Source organism: Cynocephalus volans, chromosome 4, assembly GCF_027409185.1.
Source record: "Cynocephalus volans isolate mCynVol1 chromosome 4, mCynVol1.pri, whole genome shotgun sequence".
Taxonomy (NCBI): domain Eukaryota; kingdom Metazoa; phylum Chordata; class Mammalia; order Dermoptera; family Cynocephalidae; genus Cynocephalus; species Cynocephalus volans.
In genome coordinates this window covers 91,303,224-91,320,471 of record NC_084463.1, presented here as the reverse complement: position 1 = coordinate 91,320,471, position 17,248 = coordinate 91,303,224, and the positions used below count along the sequence as shown (strand labels likewise).

Genomic DNA, 17,248 nt, shown 5'->3' with positions numbered 1-17,248 from the left:
TTAAATACTGGAAGTCCAGTTAGTTTTATTTGGTGACTTGAAGTATTGAAAAATCTACAGACTTTAGCCGTGGAGCAGGTGGTATTATGATGTTGACAACAGAATGTAGTGATTAGAAGCACATCCTTTTGAGTTAGGCAGACTGAGATTTGGGACCTTGACCAGGCACTTCCTAAATGTGTGATCTCAGGAAACTTATTTAACCTTCTAAGCCTCAGTTTTGACATCTGCAAAACAGGAATGAAAACAGTCACTATCTCAAAACGTTACTGATTTAAATGTGTTGGCCTATGTAAAATGGCAGGCACATTAAAGTACTTAATTAATATTAGCTCTTATCACTATTACTATTGTCATTATCCATTTCTCTTCCCAGGAAACAAAATTTCTGGGTGAAAATTTTCACTGATCATTTCCTGTAAACATCTGTGAACTGATGAGTTTAATTAGGGTACTGCTGATGAGGCTTCTGTTTGGTCTTTTTTAAAATTCAGAATAGTATGGGATCTGGACCAAAAAGTGCTCTTTTGTGCTGAAGACTTCAAAATGTTTTTCACAAAAATGAGTTTGTTTGGGTTAATTATGTGTGTGTATTATCCTATGAACTCTCAAGATAAAGGGCCTGCAGCTGGAGCTGATTGTATGCAGAGAAAAGGTACATTACACTGATTGGCTAGTTGCTCTTGTCATTGTTTTTCATTGTCTTTTTTATTCTTTTCTTCTTCTTTTTTTCATATCAAGTATCTTCCTATAATGGTGAACACAGAACAACTAGCCTGGTTTCAGGGAAAAAATCATGTGCATTTGAGTGAAGTGCTTTCTGTGGGGTGCACTACACAGGGGGGGACATATGTGCAGCCTGGTCATGTGTTTGCAACAGGAAAGAGGACAGAGGCCAAGAGAGGATGGAAGTGAGATGACTCATTCTCTCAAATAGAAGAAAGAGTGTTAAATTTGAGCATGATGCAGAGAAAGGAAAGCAAAGCTACTGAAGAAAGGTGCCAGGAGACTTGCAGGAAAGATACAGGGCAAGTTGTATGGAAATTCAAATGAGTGTAAGCAAATGTACACAAGGGGGGGAGGTTTTGCTGAGGCAGAGAAAGTGGCAATAAAAAGGAATGGGCAATGTACCAGTGGTGAGATACTGACCTTTTCATATTCATGCAGGAATATCAACGTGGTGGGACAGACTGGGAGGTGATTGGGAACATAAAGGTACCTAAGACATAGTGCAAAGAAATATGGGACTTTCAAAACACTGGAAAGAAGATCATATACTCTAAAATGAACTTTTAAAAAGGAGACAAAGAGGCTGATCATTAGATGGTAAGATAAATTAAAAAAGGGACCAATTCAATGCAGTAATGCCAAATGATATGAAAGTAAATATGCATAAACCATGGATAGACTAAAATCTCTGCAGTATACTGAAATTGATTGTTATAATAAAATTTATTTTGAAAATAATAACTATTAATAAATTAGAAACATGTTTACTGGCTATCTTTGGATAATAAATATTTTCTTGTTTTTCATCTTTGCAGCTATAAGCATGTATTAGTTATGGTTAGAACAAAATTAACTCTATTTGAGCAAGAACAAAGGGAAAGAAGGAAGTTAATTTCTCATTTCCAGTGAATACACTTAAATTTATCAGAAATAATAGTCATATGCTAAACTTCAGAATTTCTAGAAATGAAGGCAACTTGGTACAATAAGAGTAATTTTGAATGTAGAATCAAATGTAGTTTAAACTCCTAGTTTCATTAATTTGAATCAGTTAACATGTTTACTACAAATTTATTTTCTAATATGTAAAACGGGATAATGTTAATTTGTTTATTTGTTGCTTTATTTGTGTTTATGAGAAAGGAATGATACCACGAACTTAAAAAGACTGCATATTATAAAGTGGTGTATGAGTAGAAATCAAACAACCATAATCAGACACCATGCTTTTGCTGATACCACTGCTCTGAAAATAGTTTTTTCCTGTTCAGGGCTCTTTCTGTGGAAATTATCCCCCCACCTACTTTGCACAACACTTATTCCTGAAGTGCCTCTTCCCACCTCCAAGACTGACTTTCTAAGGGCAATGATTACATCACATTCATCTTTATATTCTCCCAGCTGATGCATTGTAAATAGTTGGCACTTAATAAATGCTGAAATAATAAGCTAAATAAGTTTAACATTAATGACTGTGGCATACCAAAGAAAAAGTGATCAAAATTCCCTATTTTATAGGAAGAATGAAGCATTTGTGTTGACTCTCTGTTTTACATTTGTGTTGCATCAGAGAAAAAAGGAATAGGAATGAAGGTCATTCAAGCAACAATGCACATTTATTGAGCACTCACTCTGTGCCAGGCATGGGATATAAGGATGAAAAGCTGGTACAGAAAGTGAGCACTGGGTCACATCAGCTTATATGGTATACAATCAAAGCTCCAACAGTGTAAATTTTTCTTCCTCTATTATTCACTGATGCATTTTCTTAACCTTTTATTCCATATAAAGGGAGAGAGCAAGCGAGAGTGATATTTGATTGCCTCAAGCTTCCTCTATAGCAGTGGTCATCAAAAGAGACAGTATGCTATGAACCCCAGAGCAATCCACTGAGCACAGGAAGAAAACATTTCAACTTCTATTAATATTTATTGCATTGATCTTTACATGTCTATTTCTTGTATTTAAAATGTGAACATTTATAAATGTGGATAATATATTAACAGTGATATATATATACACACACAAACTTTAAAGTAAAGAAATATACACATATACATTAGAAGCAATTCTTGTGTTTTACTGATGGGGTATGCTATTAAAAGAATTTTAAAATGACACCAATATATGTTACCTGTACTGTTAAGTTCTATAAATAGGGTTATTACACTGAATGTAGTCAAATTAGAGAGGATACAAAGGAAAGATTTAATGTTTAAATAAAATATGTAATGGTAATTGCATTGCATGGTAACTTATTACATTTGAGATAAATTAGAAGGGAGTCCAAGAAATAATTTTCCAGGTTTTTTTTCTAGTGTTTCAGAAATGACTCTAACTGCAGGGGACAGAGCTTGAAGGATGAACTATTCTAAATGCCTTTCAGCCATTGCAGGAAGTTGCTAAATGACACTCTATTGGCATACAATAGCATTCCTACTGAAGTCATCCTTAGGAGAAGCAATAGCAGCAGTGGAGAGGGCTAGAATGTGGTTTAGTCAAGATAGGACTGTGGTTCTTAACCCAGCTGCACATTAGAATCATTTGAAAAACTAAAAAAACAAAAAATGAAGTCCCATACCCAGAATTTCTGATTTGATTATTCAGGGTTCATAAAAGACTGGAATATCCATAGTGTTCAAAAGCTTACAATGAGATTCACATTTGTAACCAAGATTGAGAACCACAGGGGTTGAGTAAACTGATAAAAGGAATTTGACTTTATGGCATTAATATCTAGGTCTGACTCTAATTGCACAATTACTAGTTATATAATATTGGAAATCCTTTTGTCATCTCTGAATTCCAACAACTTTCTCTTCTGGAAAATAAGTGTGGAGTATACTATAAAGCAAATGTATTTCACAGGGCCTTCAAAGCCCTGTAGTCTCAGGTTTAGTCTAACCTTTTGGGATTAAATATAGAAATGTTAACCTTGCAAAAGACAGGAAACTTTCCCCAGGCTAAAGTCTCTGTTGTAAGATATGGAATCATTACACAGCAAGGTTACTGGCTCAAGGACAGACAAGTTACTTGATTGATATGTAAAAATGCTGAGGAAATTGCGATGGGAAAAACAGTGTTTGCTAAGATCAAGATTTTGTTGGTGGATCAACTTAACTTTTGCAAATTGCATTATGGGAATGTCACTTTGCTTGTTTCACTGATGTTACCAGCCTCTATTGCTAAACCCCACCTATGTTCTTTTCCTGTAACTTCCTGGTCTGGAGAATAAATGTGGGAAAAGAACCCCAGTTCGTGGTTAATTTTCAAAGGAAGGAATGCCTCTCTCTTGAGGGTTCTGGGAAATTAGCTCCTTTGGGGTCTCTCACTGCTCAGAAGAGATGGGCTTTGAGTAATCTTTTTGCAGCTCCGTCACCCAGGGGAAGAGAGGTGATAAATCCACGTGAGGCAAAGCAACAATAAGAATAACAGTTATGGCTGTCCCAAGCATTTCTCAAGAGAAGGGGTGAAAAATCAAAGAGAAGCTGCAGGCTAAAGATCTTTTAAAGGTAGAAGCAGTGTATGTGGTAGGAAAGAGCCATGCTCAGAGAGTTCCAGTTCTTGGTTCCAAGATATCTAAGACTGGTATAACCAATGTACTTACTTTAAAGTACTGTTTGTTATTCAGATAATTTTTACATATTCTCATTGTCTTCAGTGTGATTTTCTTATTGACACTTGGATGAAATCAGGCAATTTTGTAAATCTTCCAAAAGTAATGTAATAATTAAATCTTCACAACCAATACTCATTCAGAAAATTGCATTGTTTCTATTCATATTCCTTAATTCATTTTATGACCTTACCACAGGATATTAATTTTGAAATAAAAATAAGAGATACTCACACACAGCCTATCACAGAGTATACTCCATTGGATACTAGTTGTATGTGCTTTATAAGCATTACTTTAAGAAAGGATTCCATGATAAAATACTTTGGAAAATTATAGTGTTAGTCAGTTAAATCAGTTTCTTCTTGATTGCAGGACTTCACAGACCCTGTAATATGTTTACATTTGTGGAAAATCTACAAGAGGGGTAAGATACAAGTTGCAGAATTTGTCAAATTTATTTGGCTACAGAGCCTTTTCATGTTACACAGGAATGAGGCAAATATTTTAAAACACACTTTGGGAAAAACTGATCTAAGGTAATACTACTATGAATAGAGGCCAAAACAGAAGACCAAAGATGTACATGACTACTAGGAGAGTGCTAGCTGACTGTAACTAAAATCCAGCTCTCCCATCTCCAAGTCCTGTGTCTTTCCATCTGACTTCATTGTCTCTGTTATCTGTCCTCTTGTTTACTGCTTACCTATAAAGAAAAAAAAAATGTGCAGACTCATTCTCTGTAAAAGGTGTAATAGCTCTCTTATTGACAATTTTTATCTTTGAACATCAAGAAAAGGTTATGAAGTAAAAGAGGTTAAATTTTAAACATAAAATTATAATGTGAAAAGGGGTTTTGACATCTAAGAGTTAATGCTATCCCTATAGAGAAGACAATGAAATGATCCTGGACTCAAATTTTCTGGTATTATGTAGAAAAAGGTGAAGAAGATCACATTTCTCTAATATATTTGGCTTCATGTATGTATCACCTTAGTAGAACGTAATAATAACCAGCGTGTAAAAATATATGAAAAATTTTGAAAATCATTAATGCTCTTAACCTCTGACCATCTGTTCCATGAAATTCAAGGCCAAGATATAATCGATTCAGTCTGAGACTACAACATTAAGCTACTGTAGAAACCACAAAATCAAATGTTACTGTCATTCCATGAGGTACAAATCAAAACAAAACAAAATTCTGTGAACAATAAGTACCAAGCAGCAAGGGAAATTAAAAAGTGCATTATTTTGCTAAAGAGGACATATACCATATTTTGGTGACCCATGAAACATCAGAGTGGTCTGACATTATAGTCACCTCATTTGAAACACTAAGAGGCTTATTGTAAAGATAAGACAGACTGGATAATTTTTCCTTATAGTAGAATAAATGAAAAGGTCAGATGCTACCACATTGCCTGGGATTTTTGAAGTGGGGAAAAACTTCTAAGGAATCTAAAGAAGTTTTATTATAAGTATAATCTATTTACAAAAGATAAAATTTACTAGAAGAGGGAGAGAAAATGTGTAAAACATCTTTAAAAACTGAGAAGTGGCAAGACATAACTCTTTTAAACTCTTTTCAAGGAATTAATTTTCATCTTTCTGTTTCCAAGGGACAGAACTATAAGTAAAGGAAGAAATTCATAGGAAAATATAGTTCAATGTAAATTTAAGAAAAAAAAATTATAATGATGGCTAGCACCTAATGAATAGCTTTGGGAGTTTTTAAGCTCTCCATCTCTAGAGGGGTTCTATCAGAGGCAAGGGACCACTTCACGTGGTTGCCTTTCTGCAGGACTCTGATAAACCAAATGAGAGTTAGAATAAGATGATGTTTAAGATAGATATGTTTCACAGTACTTTAAACCAAATGAAGTTAACAGATATATACAAAACATTTATCCAACAATGACAGAAAATATATTCTTCTAATCAGCACATGGATCATTCGCCAGGACATGCCACATGTTAGGCCACAAATTAAGTCTCAACAATTTTAAAAAGATCAAAATCATATCAAGAATATTTTCAGACCACAGTGGAACAAAGTTAGAAATTACCAACAAACAAAACTTTGGAAATTATAAAAATTCATAAAAATTAAACAACATGCTCCTGAATAACCTATAGGTCAAAGAAGAAATAAAGCAAGAAATCAAAAAAATTCCTTGAAACAAATGAAAATATAAGCACAACTTACCAAAACCTATGGGATACTGCAAAAGCAGTACTAAGAGGGAAGTTTATTGTAATAAGTGCTTACATCAAAAGAATAGAAAGACTTCATATAAACAACCTAACATTAAATCTCAAAGAATTAGAAAAACAAGAATAATCTACCTCCAAAACTAGTAGATGGAAAGAAATAATTAAGATCAGAGAAGAACAAAATGAAACAGAGACCGAAAGAATGATACAAAAAAATCAATGAAATTAAAATTTGTTTTTTGAGAAGTGAGAAGATAAAAAAAATAAACAAGGGATTGGCCAGACTAACTAAAAAAAGGAGAGAGAAGACCCAAATAACAAAAATCAGGAATGAAAAAGGAGACATTATAACTGATACCACAGAAATACAAAAAGATCATTAGAGACTATTATTAACAACTATATGCCAAAGAATTTGGAAATCAGAAGAAATGGATAAATTCTTGCACACATACTAACTACCAAGATTGAACCAAGAAAATATACAAAACCTGAATGGACAAATAATGAGCAATGAGATTAAAGCAGTAATCAGCAGTTTTCCAACAAAGGAAGGCCCAGGACTGGATGGATGGCGTCAGTGTTGAATTTTACCAAACCTTTAAAGAAGAATTAGCACCAATCTTTTTCAAAGAATTGAAACAGAGGCTATTCTCCCAAACTTATTCTATGATGTCAGATCATTCTATGATGCCCTAATACCAAAATCAGACAAAGACACAACAACAACAACAAAAAACTACAGGCTGTATCCTTGATGAACATAGATGCAAAAATCTTCAAGAAGATATTAGCAAACAAAATACAGCAGCACATCAAAAAAATTATACATCCAATCAAGTGGGATTCATCCCAGGTATGAAAGGATGACTCAATATATGCAAATAAAACATAACATCAACAAAATCAAGGACAAAACCCATATGGTTATCTCAATAGATGCAGAAAAAGGATTTGATAAAATTCGACATCCTTTCATGATAAAGACCCTTGACAAATTATGTATGAAAAGAAAGTATGTCAACACAATAAAAGCCATTGTGGCAAACTCACTGCCAACATCATCCTGAATGAGGAAAAGCTTAATGCTTTTCCTTTAAGAACAGGAACAAAACAAGGATGCCCACTATCACCACTCCTATTCAACAGAGTATGGGAAGTATTAGCTAGAGCCATCAGGCAAGAGAAAGAAATAAAGGGCATCCACATTCCAAAAGACAAAGTCAAATTGTCACTGTTCACAGATGACATGGTCCTACATATAGAAAAATGCACAGCCTCTATAAAAAACTCATAGAGCTCATAAATGAATTTAATAAAGTTGCAGGATACAAAATCAGTACACAAAAATCAGTGGCATTCTTAAACACCAACAGTGAACAAGCAGAAATCAAGAAAGCAAACCCATTTATAAAGTCACCAAAATAATAACATACCTAAGAATTAATTTAACTGAGGAGGTGAAAGATCTCCACAATGAGGACTATAAAACATGCTGAAAGAAATTACAGAGGGCACCAAAAGATGGAAAGACATCCGTGTTCATGGATTGGAAGAAGCAACATTGTGAAATGTCCATACTACCCAAAGTGACCTACAGATACAATACAATCTCCATCAAAATACCAAAGACAGTCTTGACAAGAAATAGAAAAAATGATCCTAACATTCAAATGGAGCAACAAAATACCCTGAATAGCCAAAGCAATCCTGAGCAAAAAATAAAACTGGAGGCATTGTGCTACCTGACTTCAAACTATACTACAAAGCTGTAGTAACCAAAACAGCATGGCACTGGCATAAAAACACACTCAGACCAACAGAACAGAATAGAGAACCCAGAAATCAACCCATGTACTTTTAGCCAACTAGTCTTTGACAAAGGCAACAAAAACATACATTGGAGAAAAGACTGTCTCTTCAATAAATGGTGCTGGGAAAACTGGATATCCATTTGTAGAAGAATGAAACTAGACCCATACATCTTGCCATTTACCAAAATCAACTCAAGTTGGATTAAAGACTTAGGTATAAGACCGGAAACTATAAAACTCCTAGAAGAAAACATAGAGGAAACACTTTGGGATGCAGGATTGGGCAAATACGGTATGAATAAGACCCTAAAAGCACAGGCAACAAAAGAAAAAAGAAACAAATGGGATTATATCAAACTAAAAAGCTTCTGCACTGCAAAAGTAACAATCAAGGGTGAAAAGATAACTTACAGAATGGGAGAAAATATATGCGAACTATACATCCAACACAAGAATAATATCCAGAATATACAAAGAAATTAAACAACTTAAGAGATATAAGGAGTTCTGAGATATAAGAAGTTTAAAAAAACAATCTAGTTAAAAAATGGGCAAAGGAGCTGAATAGACATTTCTCAAAGGAAGACATACAAATGGCCAACAGTTGCAAGAAAAAATGCTCAACATCATCAATCATCAGGGAAATGTAAATCAAAACCACATTGTGATGTGACCTCACCCAGTTAGACTGGCTATTATTAAAAAGACAGAGAATAACAAATGCTGGTGAGGATGTGGAGAAAAGGGAATCTGTCTACACTGTTGGTGTGACTGTAAATTAGTATAGCCATTATGGACAACAGTATGGAGGTTTCTCAATCTACAGATAGATCTGCCACATGGTCCAGCAGTCCCACTTCTGGGTATATACCTAAAGGAATGGAAATCATCATGTCTAAGGGATACCTGTAATTCTATATTCATTGCAGCTCTATTTACAATAGCTATGATATGGAACTGACCTAAATGTCCATCAATGGATGACTGAATAAGGAAAATGCAGTATATATACACAGTGGGAATACCACTCAGCCATAAAAAAGAATGGAATTCTGCCATTAGCAGCAACAGGAGTTTGGAGATTATGTTAAGTGAAATAAGCTATGCAGAGAAAGAGAAATACTGCATGACCTGACTTATTTAAATGAGAGCTAAGAAAGAAAGAATGAAACAGAAAATGAATGAACAAACAACAATAACACCTTGAACTTTCAGAAGGAAAGAACAGAACTATGGTTACTAGAGATGAGAAATGGGGAGGGAGAGAGAGGTTAGGAAGAAATTGCATAATGGACACAAATTTGTAATGATAAACAAAAAGTTCATGGAAAAATAGAACTAAAAGAAAATGTGAATATTTCCATGAACTATTTTAAGTCCCCTCATATATGTTATGATTCAGGTGGTGCTCAACACTAGAGCTATTTTCCTTGAGAAACTGAAAGTATTATTACTAAGACTAGGAAAAAAAAAAATGCTGTCACTACAGGGCAGATGCTGGGAGACCTCCTAAATTGTAGGCATCCAGCCATCAAAGTCTAAAGAAATTAATGGAGTTTCATTTTAAACCAGTTTACTTTCAGAACTCTGAGTACATAACATATGGGGGAATTTTTCCTAAGAAGTGAGAGGAGGAAGTGGTGAAAATGGCTTTAGAAAGAATAGAATATTTAGACAAAAATATTTAGAGTTTGGTACAGCTGGTAAATCAGAATCTAAATCATGTGTACTTCCTTTGGGGGAGGAGATTTGAAGAGGAGGAAGATAAAGAGGATATGAATGTAGTGTAGTAAAGGAAGAGGAGGTGGAAGAGAATGACAGAAGGAGAGCATTAATAAATATTTTTGGGTTGAAGAAAGTTAATTGGTCTTTTAGTGTGGCTTTCATGATTTTTTTCTTTATTCTCTCTCACAGTGTTATTTTTCTTTCAGAATATCAAAAAATGAATCATTTTCTTTCATTCCCAGATTCAGCTTGGCAGTTGCCTTGGAAGTACTAATTATGTTTTCCTTACATAAGAGAGGAGAGACCTATTATTGTTGAAGGTTCATTTTTTTTTTTAAACTATGCTTTAAAACTCAAAACAGTTAAGAATTATGTCACAGCTATTTTTGAAAGCATTATATCTACAATGAATATCAAGAAAATGGTAATAGAAAAATAGTGTGGTGCTTGGAAAATCCTGTGACAGAATTATATGGACTGAGTTGTGGTTTTTTTTGAAGAGTTTGAAAATAAAGCTAAAGACTTAAACAGAACTTCAAGAAATCAGCACACAACATCTAGCATGATTTTACAATATTGGCAGTTAAAGAAATACCAGAAGAGTTGTCTACAGCCCAACTCTTGCAGAATAGTGAGACAAAGGTCAAACCAATCACTATTAAAAATAGTCATTACTTGAGAATGAAACTGTCCTCTTCATTTTTCAATTTAACACTGTGTAGGAGATGGTTGTCACAGTTTATTTTATTCCTAAGTCAACATTTCAAGTGATAAAGTCTATATTCTAAAGAGTTGTTATTCAGGTCTCATACCCTAATAACCACTTTTCTAGTTCAGAAGATACATCATAAGAACCAACTTTTACATTAAAATCAAACGAGCAAACAAAACAAGCTTCACAATGTCACAAGAGTGAAAATGGTAGTGGCTTTCGGTGGTAAAGGAGTCCAAACCTGTTAGTCGCAACTTTGACTGAAATAATTCATGGTGCATTTTTGCCCATCCAGTTGGACCAGATATTTTCTCATGACAGAGTTCCTTTTTGAATAGTGGTAATTGCCTGGAGCACGGTAGGTGGGTAATATATACTTGTTAAATAAAAGAGTTAATGAATGACTGCATGATAAATAAAGGAAGAAAGGAAAGCACTGACTGACAAATTCAAGGAAACTAATGCAAATGCCATACACAGGAAGCATATTGCTTGGTGGTGATGAGCCTGGAGGCAAGCCAGATTGTCTCAGTTTGAAATCCTGTTCTGTCCATTATTCACTAGGTGACCATGGGCAAGTTAGTGAACTTCTCTACACCTCAGTTTCCTTTTGCTTACATAAATTGTGCTGTTGTGAGAAATACATGTTACATCACAAAAAAGCACTTTAAAAAGTACATGGAACATAGTAAGTGCCAAATAAAGGTAAGCTACCAAGCTTATCATAAAGATCTTATCTAGATATTTCGATATGAATATCATTGACAATTATAAAATTAGACCACTGAGATTAAATGCAACCTTTGTAGAATTCAGGGAGTGGGCACAAGGAGTATAAAACTTTTGGGTTCACTCCTAAAACTTGCTTATGTCATAGAAATTACTTTTCTATTGAGATTGTATAGGTTGATCTTCCCTAAACACTTCTCACAAAACTGTTGGAGATAATGGTTCCTTGCAGACATAGATTAGAGGTCCTGTTTTACAAAAGCAGACATAAAACTAGATATGCTTTTTTTTAACCTGAGTGCTTTTTACTATTAATTTTCAATATTTAATTACTATCCTGTAAAATTGGTTCACAACAGTAAATGAAGATGAAGCAGTTTTATTAGTACAGTCCCAAATGCTTTACTGCTTGCAATTGCCTTAATTTTGCTTTAGCTTACTATATAACTCCATGGCTCAGAAAGGGTTGCTGTGGTCAGTATCAGTCATTGCTCAGGACGCCTGAAACATGTGAGAAGCTGACAAACAAAATAACTGGAATCCTGTCTGAGGGGAGGGGAGGAAGGAATGCATTTCCACATATGACGGAACTCAGATTTTCAATTCTTGGAAGTCAGGGACTGTGACCACACTGGTTGAACAAAGCACCATGGACATGCACAAAACAGTAAACCAGAGTATTCTTCATTTTATTATGCAAAGCTCACCTCTCTAGCAGTCTGGAAATAGCAGTTTCTCTCATTAATAGGAGATGAGTTACATTGGAAGAACAACATATAATCTTTATGCTATGTGTATCTAAGAAAACTGGTGAAATTTAGATTTCTGTTTTGAAAATATCAACAAAAGAGATAAAATTGTGCCCGTACTTTTGAGCTCTCTTATCTCGAACTCTTCTCTCCCTTCTTCTCTATTTCTGCCCATGGCCACTACTATGGACTGAATTGTGTCCTCTTACAAATTCATATGTTGAAGCATTAACTCCCAATGTGACTATATTTGGAGATAGGGTCTTTAGGAGGTAATTAAGGTTAAATGAGTCCAAGTCCAACAGGACTGGGCCTTATAAGAAGAGGTGGTGGCCTTACATGAAAAGGTGGTGGCCTTATAAGAGGAAGAGAGATCCCTCTAAACATGAACACATAGGAAAGGCCGTTTGAGGACACAGTGAGAAGATCGTTATCTGCAAGCCAGGAAGAACACCCTTACCAGAAACCTAATGAGTTCAAACCTTGGACCTCCAGAACTGTGAGAAAATACATTTCTGTTGTTTAAGCCACCCAGTCTATGGTATTTTGTTATGGCAAACTGAGCAGACTCAGACAGTCACACACTGGAAAACAAGAGCTTTATAAATATATGTAAACACAGTTTTGCTGGAATCACACTCACCATTAGTAGTCTGTCTCCTACTTGCAACCTTCCATCTTTTTGTGCAGCTCCTCCATCTATAATTTTAGTTACATAAATACTGTTGTCTCCAGGAATGTGTTGGTTCCCCACACCTCCTGCAATGCTGAAGCCTAAACCTATGAGAAAGGAACAGAAAATATAAAGGCTTTTTTTGTTTGTTTGTTTTGTTTTGTTTTTTTAAGAAAATGCAATTAGACACATTTCAACAGTTTTTCTAAAAAATAGATCCTCAATTTATTATAACAGCAATCAATAATATTAAGGATTCTATTTCAATTGATTTTGTTCTTTAAATATTTGAAGGCTTGATGATTATTGCTAGCAAGGCAAAGATCTTGAAGTCAATCCCATGTGAACATTAGTTTTGTTTTGTTTCAAGACTGTATACCTAACTGCTGTTCCCTAGGTAGTTAGTTCATAACGGTCAGCTGGCCAGAATAGGGATCAGGCCAAGGGTGTGCAGGAATCCTAGGTGAGCCTGGAAAAACACAAGTGCAGTTCTGCTCAGGTTGGCCATGCATTTTCCTTGTTGTTACTCTAGAATAGAGAACAGAAGTATTGCCAATCACTGGGGCAGAGAAATGGATACTATTGATATTTCAGGATGAAAAACAGAGCTGTTAGAAAATTGCACAAATTCTGAGACAAAAGCCATGAGGACATAAATGGATATTTATGTGATAATTTCAGAGAGAGAAGAAAAGGAATAGGAGCTAGAGGCTTGCCTTTCATGTGTTATTCTCTGGCCATTTTGTCATAAAAATATTCTCCTAGCAGTTACTGTTATTAACTGATAGTAAGCCTGGTCACACAAAATAGTGAATCATCCCTTTACATAGTCTAAAGAATAAAGAAATAGATTACATAATTTTACTTTATTATTTTTATAACAAACGGAAGAATATCAAATCATTTTAAACATAGCAATTTTCTGTTTTGAGAGATGAATCTTACTGTATTATGGCTTATAAAACTTTTATTTATATTAAAACGTGGAATGATAACAAGTATTTTAAAAAGTCATTATGATGTCATTTTAAAGGAATGATTGTTAGAACCTTTAAAGGTATAAGAACTAAAAAAATCTCTTTCAGAATGTGATTGAATACGCATTCAGTATAATCCTTGTAGCATATATTTCATTGATTTTAAAAATCATAATCATAAATACAGGCAAATTGCTCAAAAGATAGATAATAATCATCCCTTGTTACTAAACATAATTTCTGTAACTTCCTTGGCTTAAGAGATTATTTTAAAAACCACACACCTAGTCAAATGATAAAGTGATCATAAAAACTTTTAGCACTTTATATAGCAATAATGAAATACACTCTAAAAATATTGACTCCATTTTATTTTATTTTTATTGAGTAAACATTGGGTAGGGGTATGTGCTCTTAATATAGCAAAAATGATTAGTTAATTGAAAAATGATGGCATAGTAAGTTATAAAGTAACACCTATGGAATTATATTTGAAATGCAATGATTGTTTTGTTAAATTATCTATAACAGTGGTTAAATAAACGGAAAATGGATGAAGTTGATAGGGCCATTAAAATAAGTGTCATCTAATTTCCTACTGATGTGAATAATTATTCTTTATTGATGCTTTGCCACCCCATAGAACCATAAATGTATTTGCCCCCAATGTTAAAAATTTGTTTAGTAAGCAAAAGATAACCAAAGAGTAAATAAAATGCCCACAAATTGGCTTTTCCCATGAAATTTAAAATACATATCAGCTTGTGTTTTCCAATACTGTTACTTTATTATACATCAGTATAGGGGAGTTTAAAAAATATATTTATAAAAGTTTTATAGCCACATGCTAGGATCAGTCTACCGCATTTATAATAGTACAGAGGTGATTCCAAATTCTGGAAAGAAAATGTGAAAAACAGATCCAGGGACTCTGATTTACATGCCCTATGCCAGCAGTAAATGCCATAGACAGTCTTAGTTACAGAAGAGACATAGAAACAAATCACCCCTGTAAAGAAGGTCAAGTCCAATAAAATACAGTAAGTATGTGGTTAACATTTGAAATTGAAGATTATACCAAAACAATGAAATACTGTAGTTATAAATATATCGGGCAAAAAGCAAATAACATTGTGTACTTCTTTTTGGCTAGTTATTCCACTCAAGGTGAAGCAAGGAATTTTTAGTAAATATCCTTCTCAGAACGAGAGAATGTGTCTAAAGATACAGAGCTAAAAATGTTCATAATTTCTCTTACTTTGATGGAACATGAAGGCATTTAATAACAATCAAGATTTAATCAACAGCTAACTATATCCCAGATATTCAATTCAACATGGTAAATAAATGTGTAGCTTATGACTACATTCCGGAATACAAATTTACTTATAGGTGGAAGTATCCATCTGCCTTCTAAGATTGAATCTGTTTTCATTCATTCATTCCTTCACTCACAAATCCACTCATTCAACAAGCATCTCCTGAGTATATACTATGCACTGTAGAACCAGCTGCTATCGATTGCAGACAACATAAATGTAAAGAAATGGATTAACCAGAAACACTATAGAAACAATGATCCACGAGCGGGTTCATAAGAATGAATGTGGTTTGAGCCTGGCTGAAGCAATATCTAAACCTAGACAATGCTAGTGATTTTTAGAGGATTACTCTGCAAGGCAAATGTGTGCTAGGACCACTGAGCAATAAGATCAAACCTAAATTATCTGGGTGTTCCTTTTACACACTTTGTTAAAGCAGGGGCAGCCTGCCTACATTATGGGATCTAGACTAGGTAGGCCCCTCTCTGGCCTACATCCTCCCTCATTCCCATCTCTGTCACTATTCTTCCATTCCTTCCCCTCATTAACTAATCTTCCCCTCCTTAATTCCACTCTAAACACACTTGGAGCCTTGATATTTCTAGAACACTCTACACATGCTCCAACCTTAGGGCCTTTGCTCTAGCTGTTCCTGCTGCCTGGAATACACTTCTCTGAAGTCTTAATTTCTCCAGGAGCCTGAACCTGATATCCCTATTTAATACTATCCCCTGGCCATATACCTACTCCCTTATCCTGCTCCACTTTTATTTTCCCTTAACACTTACCTCGTAACATACTATATGTCACCTGTGAGTGTGTGTGTGTGTGTGTGTGTGTGTATGTGTATAAAATGGTTTGTCTCCTTGGCGAAAATATAAGCTCTGTGATGACAGGGTTTTTTAAAAATCTGTTTTCTGCTATGCAAGTAGAAAAAGACCAGCACATTGTTGCCTCATAAATGTGTATTAAATGAAAGAATAAATGAACAAATGAATATACGAAGACGAGGAAAGTTGCATTTCTCTGAGAAAACCTCTGCTTAAAGATAAAGCTGGTGGCTTTGAACAAGTGAGGGACAGAAACAGTGAGCCCTGAATAAAGCATTCCATTGCCCCAGGTGAACTCTGATTAGCTCTCCATCCTCAGTCCATACAGAGTTTATGCCAAGATTTATAATCAGGCAATTCGGCAGCAGCAGAGCCAGTTTCACATCTGATTCTTCCACTACTGTTTAAATATGAGTCTCAATTCTTCTGTAATGAAGGAGTATGTCTATATTCTGTAGTGACTGACACACAACAGATGCTTGAGAAATGAAATTCTCTGCTTTGAATAAGCTCTCAAGTTTGGAAAAACAGACACTTAAATACTTTGACATAATCTAACTGGTTAAGATGAGTTCTTAATGGTACTAGTACTATGTGAGGAGAGCATGACTGGCTTCTTAGAGGAGCAGGAAAAGAATTAACAAAGGCCTTAATGTTTGGTCTGAGTCTTGAAGGCTAACTTAGAATTGATAAAAAAGAATACACATTTGAAACCAACATATCCTCTGGATTCTAGACTGACTAAATGATAAATTGTCAGCTGCTCTGACTTAGGTCACAGCGTGCTGATAAAATCCCAGCTCAACTGAGCTGGAAATTGAGACAAGAATGCCTAATAAACAATCAAAACATGTATTTATGATGTGATAAGCCAGGATGATCCCTAATAGGATAAATGCAAGAGTATTATAAAGACTTGAGTAAGAAACACTGAAAGTGGCAAAAACAAAACAAAACAAAAACAAACAAAGGAACCGATTTAGGGGAAGTGGTAGTTTTGCAAAAATTAAAGAATTGGTCACCAATTTTTTTTACTGGGTATGAATATTCATGGGATACAAAGCTGATTGTCACTACTCATGCCCAAGATGTGATGGCCAGATCCATACTGGCAGCATGCCCATTACCACAAATTGTGATTATACCCCATGTCCC

General features: G+C 34.7%; 1 protein-coding gene across 11 annotated transcripts in view; it reads right to left on the bottom strand.

Moving 5' to 3' along the window:
- DLG2 (discs large MAGUK scaffold protein 2) overlaps window positions 1–17,248 on the bottom strand; it is a 2,032,915-nt gene that overhangs the window by 455,281 nt on the left and 1,560,386 nt on the right. For all 11 annotated transcript variants that reach the window (XM_063094161.1, XM_063094165.1, XM_063094169.1 and 8 more), the window contains one exon: window positions 12,935–13,071. In XM_063094161.1, coding sequence (XP_062950231.1) covers window positions 12,935–13,071 — 137 coding nt within the window. The remainder of the gene's footprint in view (window positions 1–12,934; window positions 13,072–17,248) is intronic.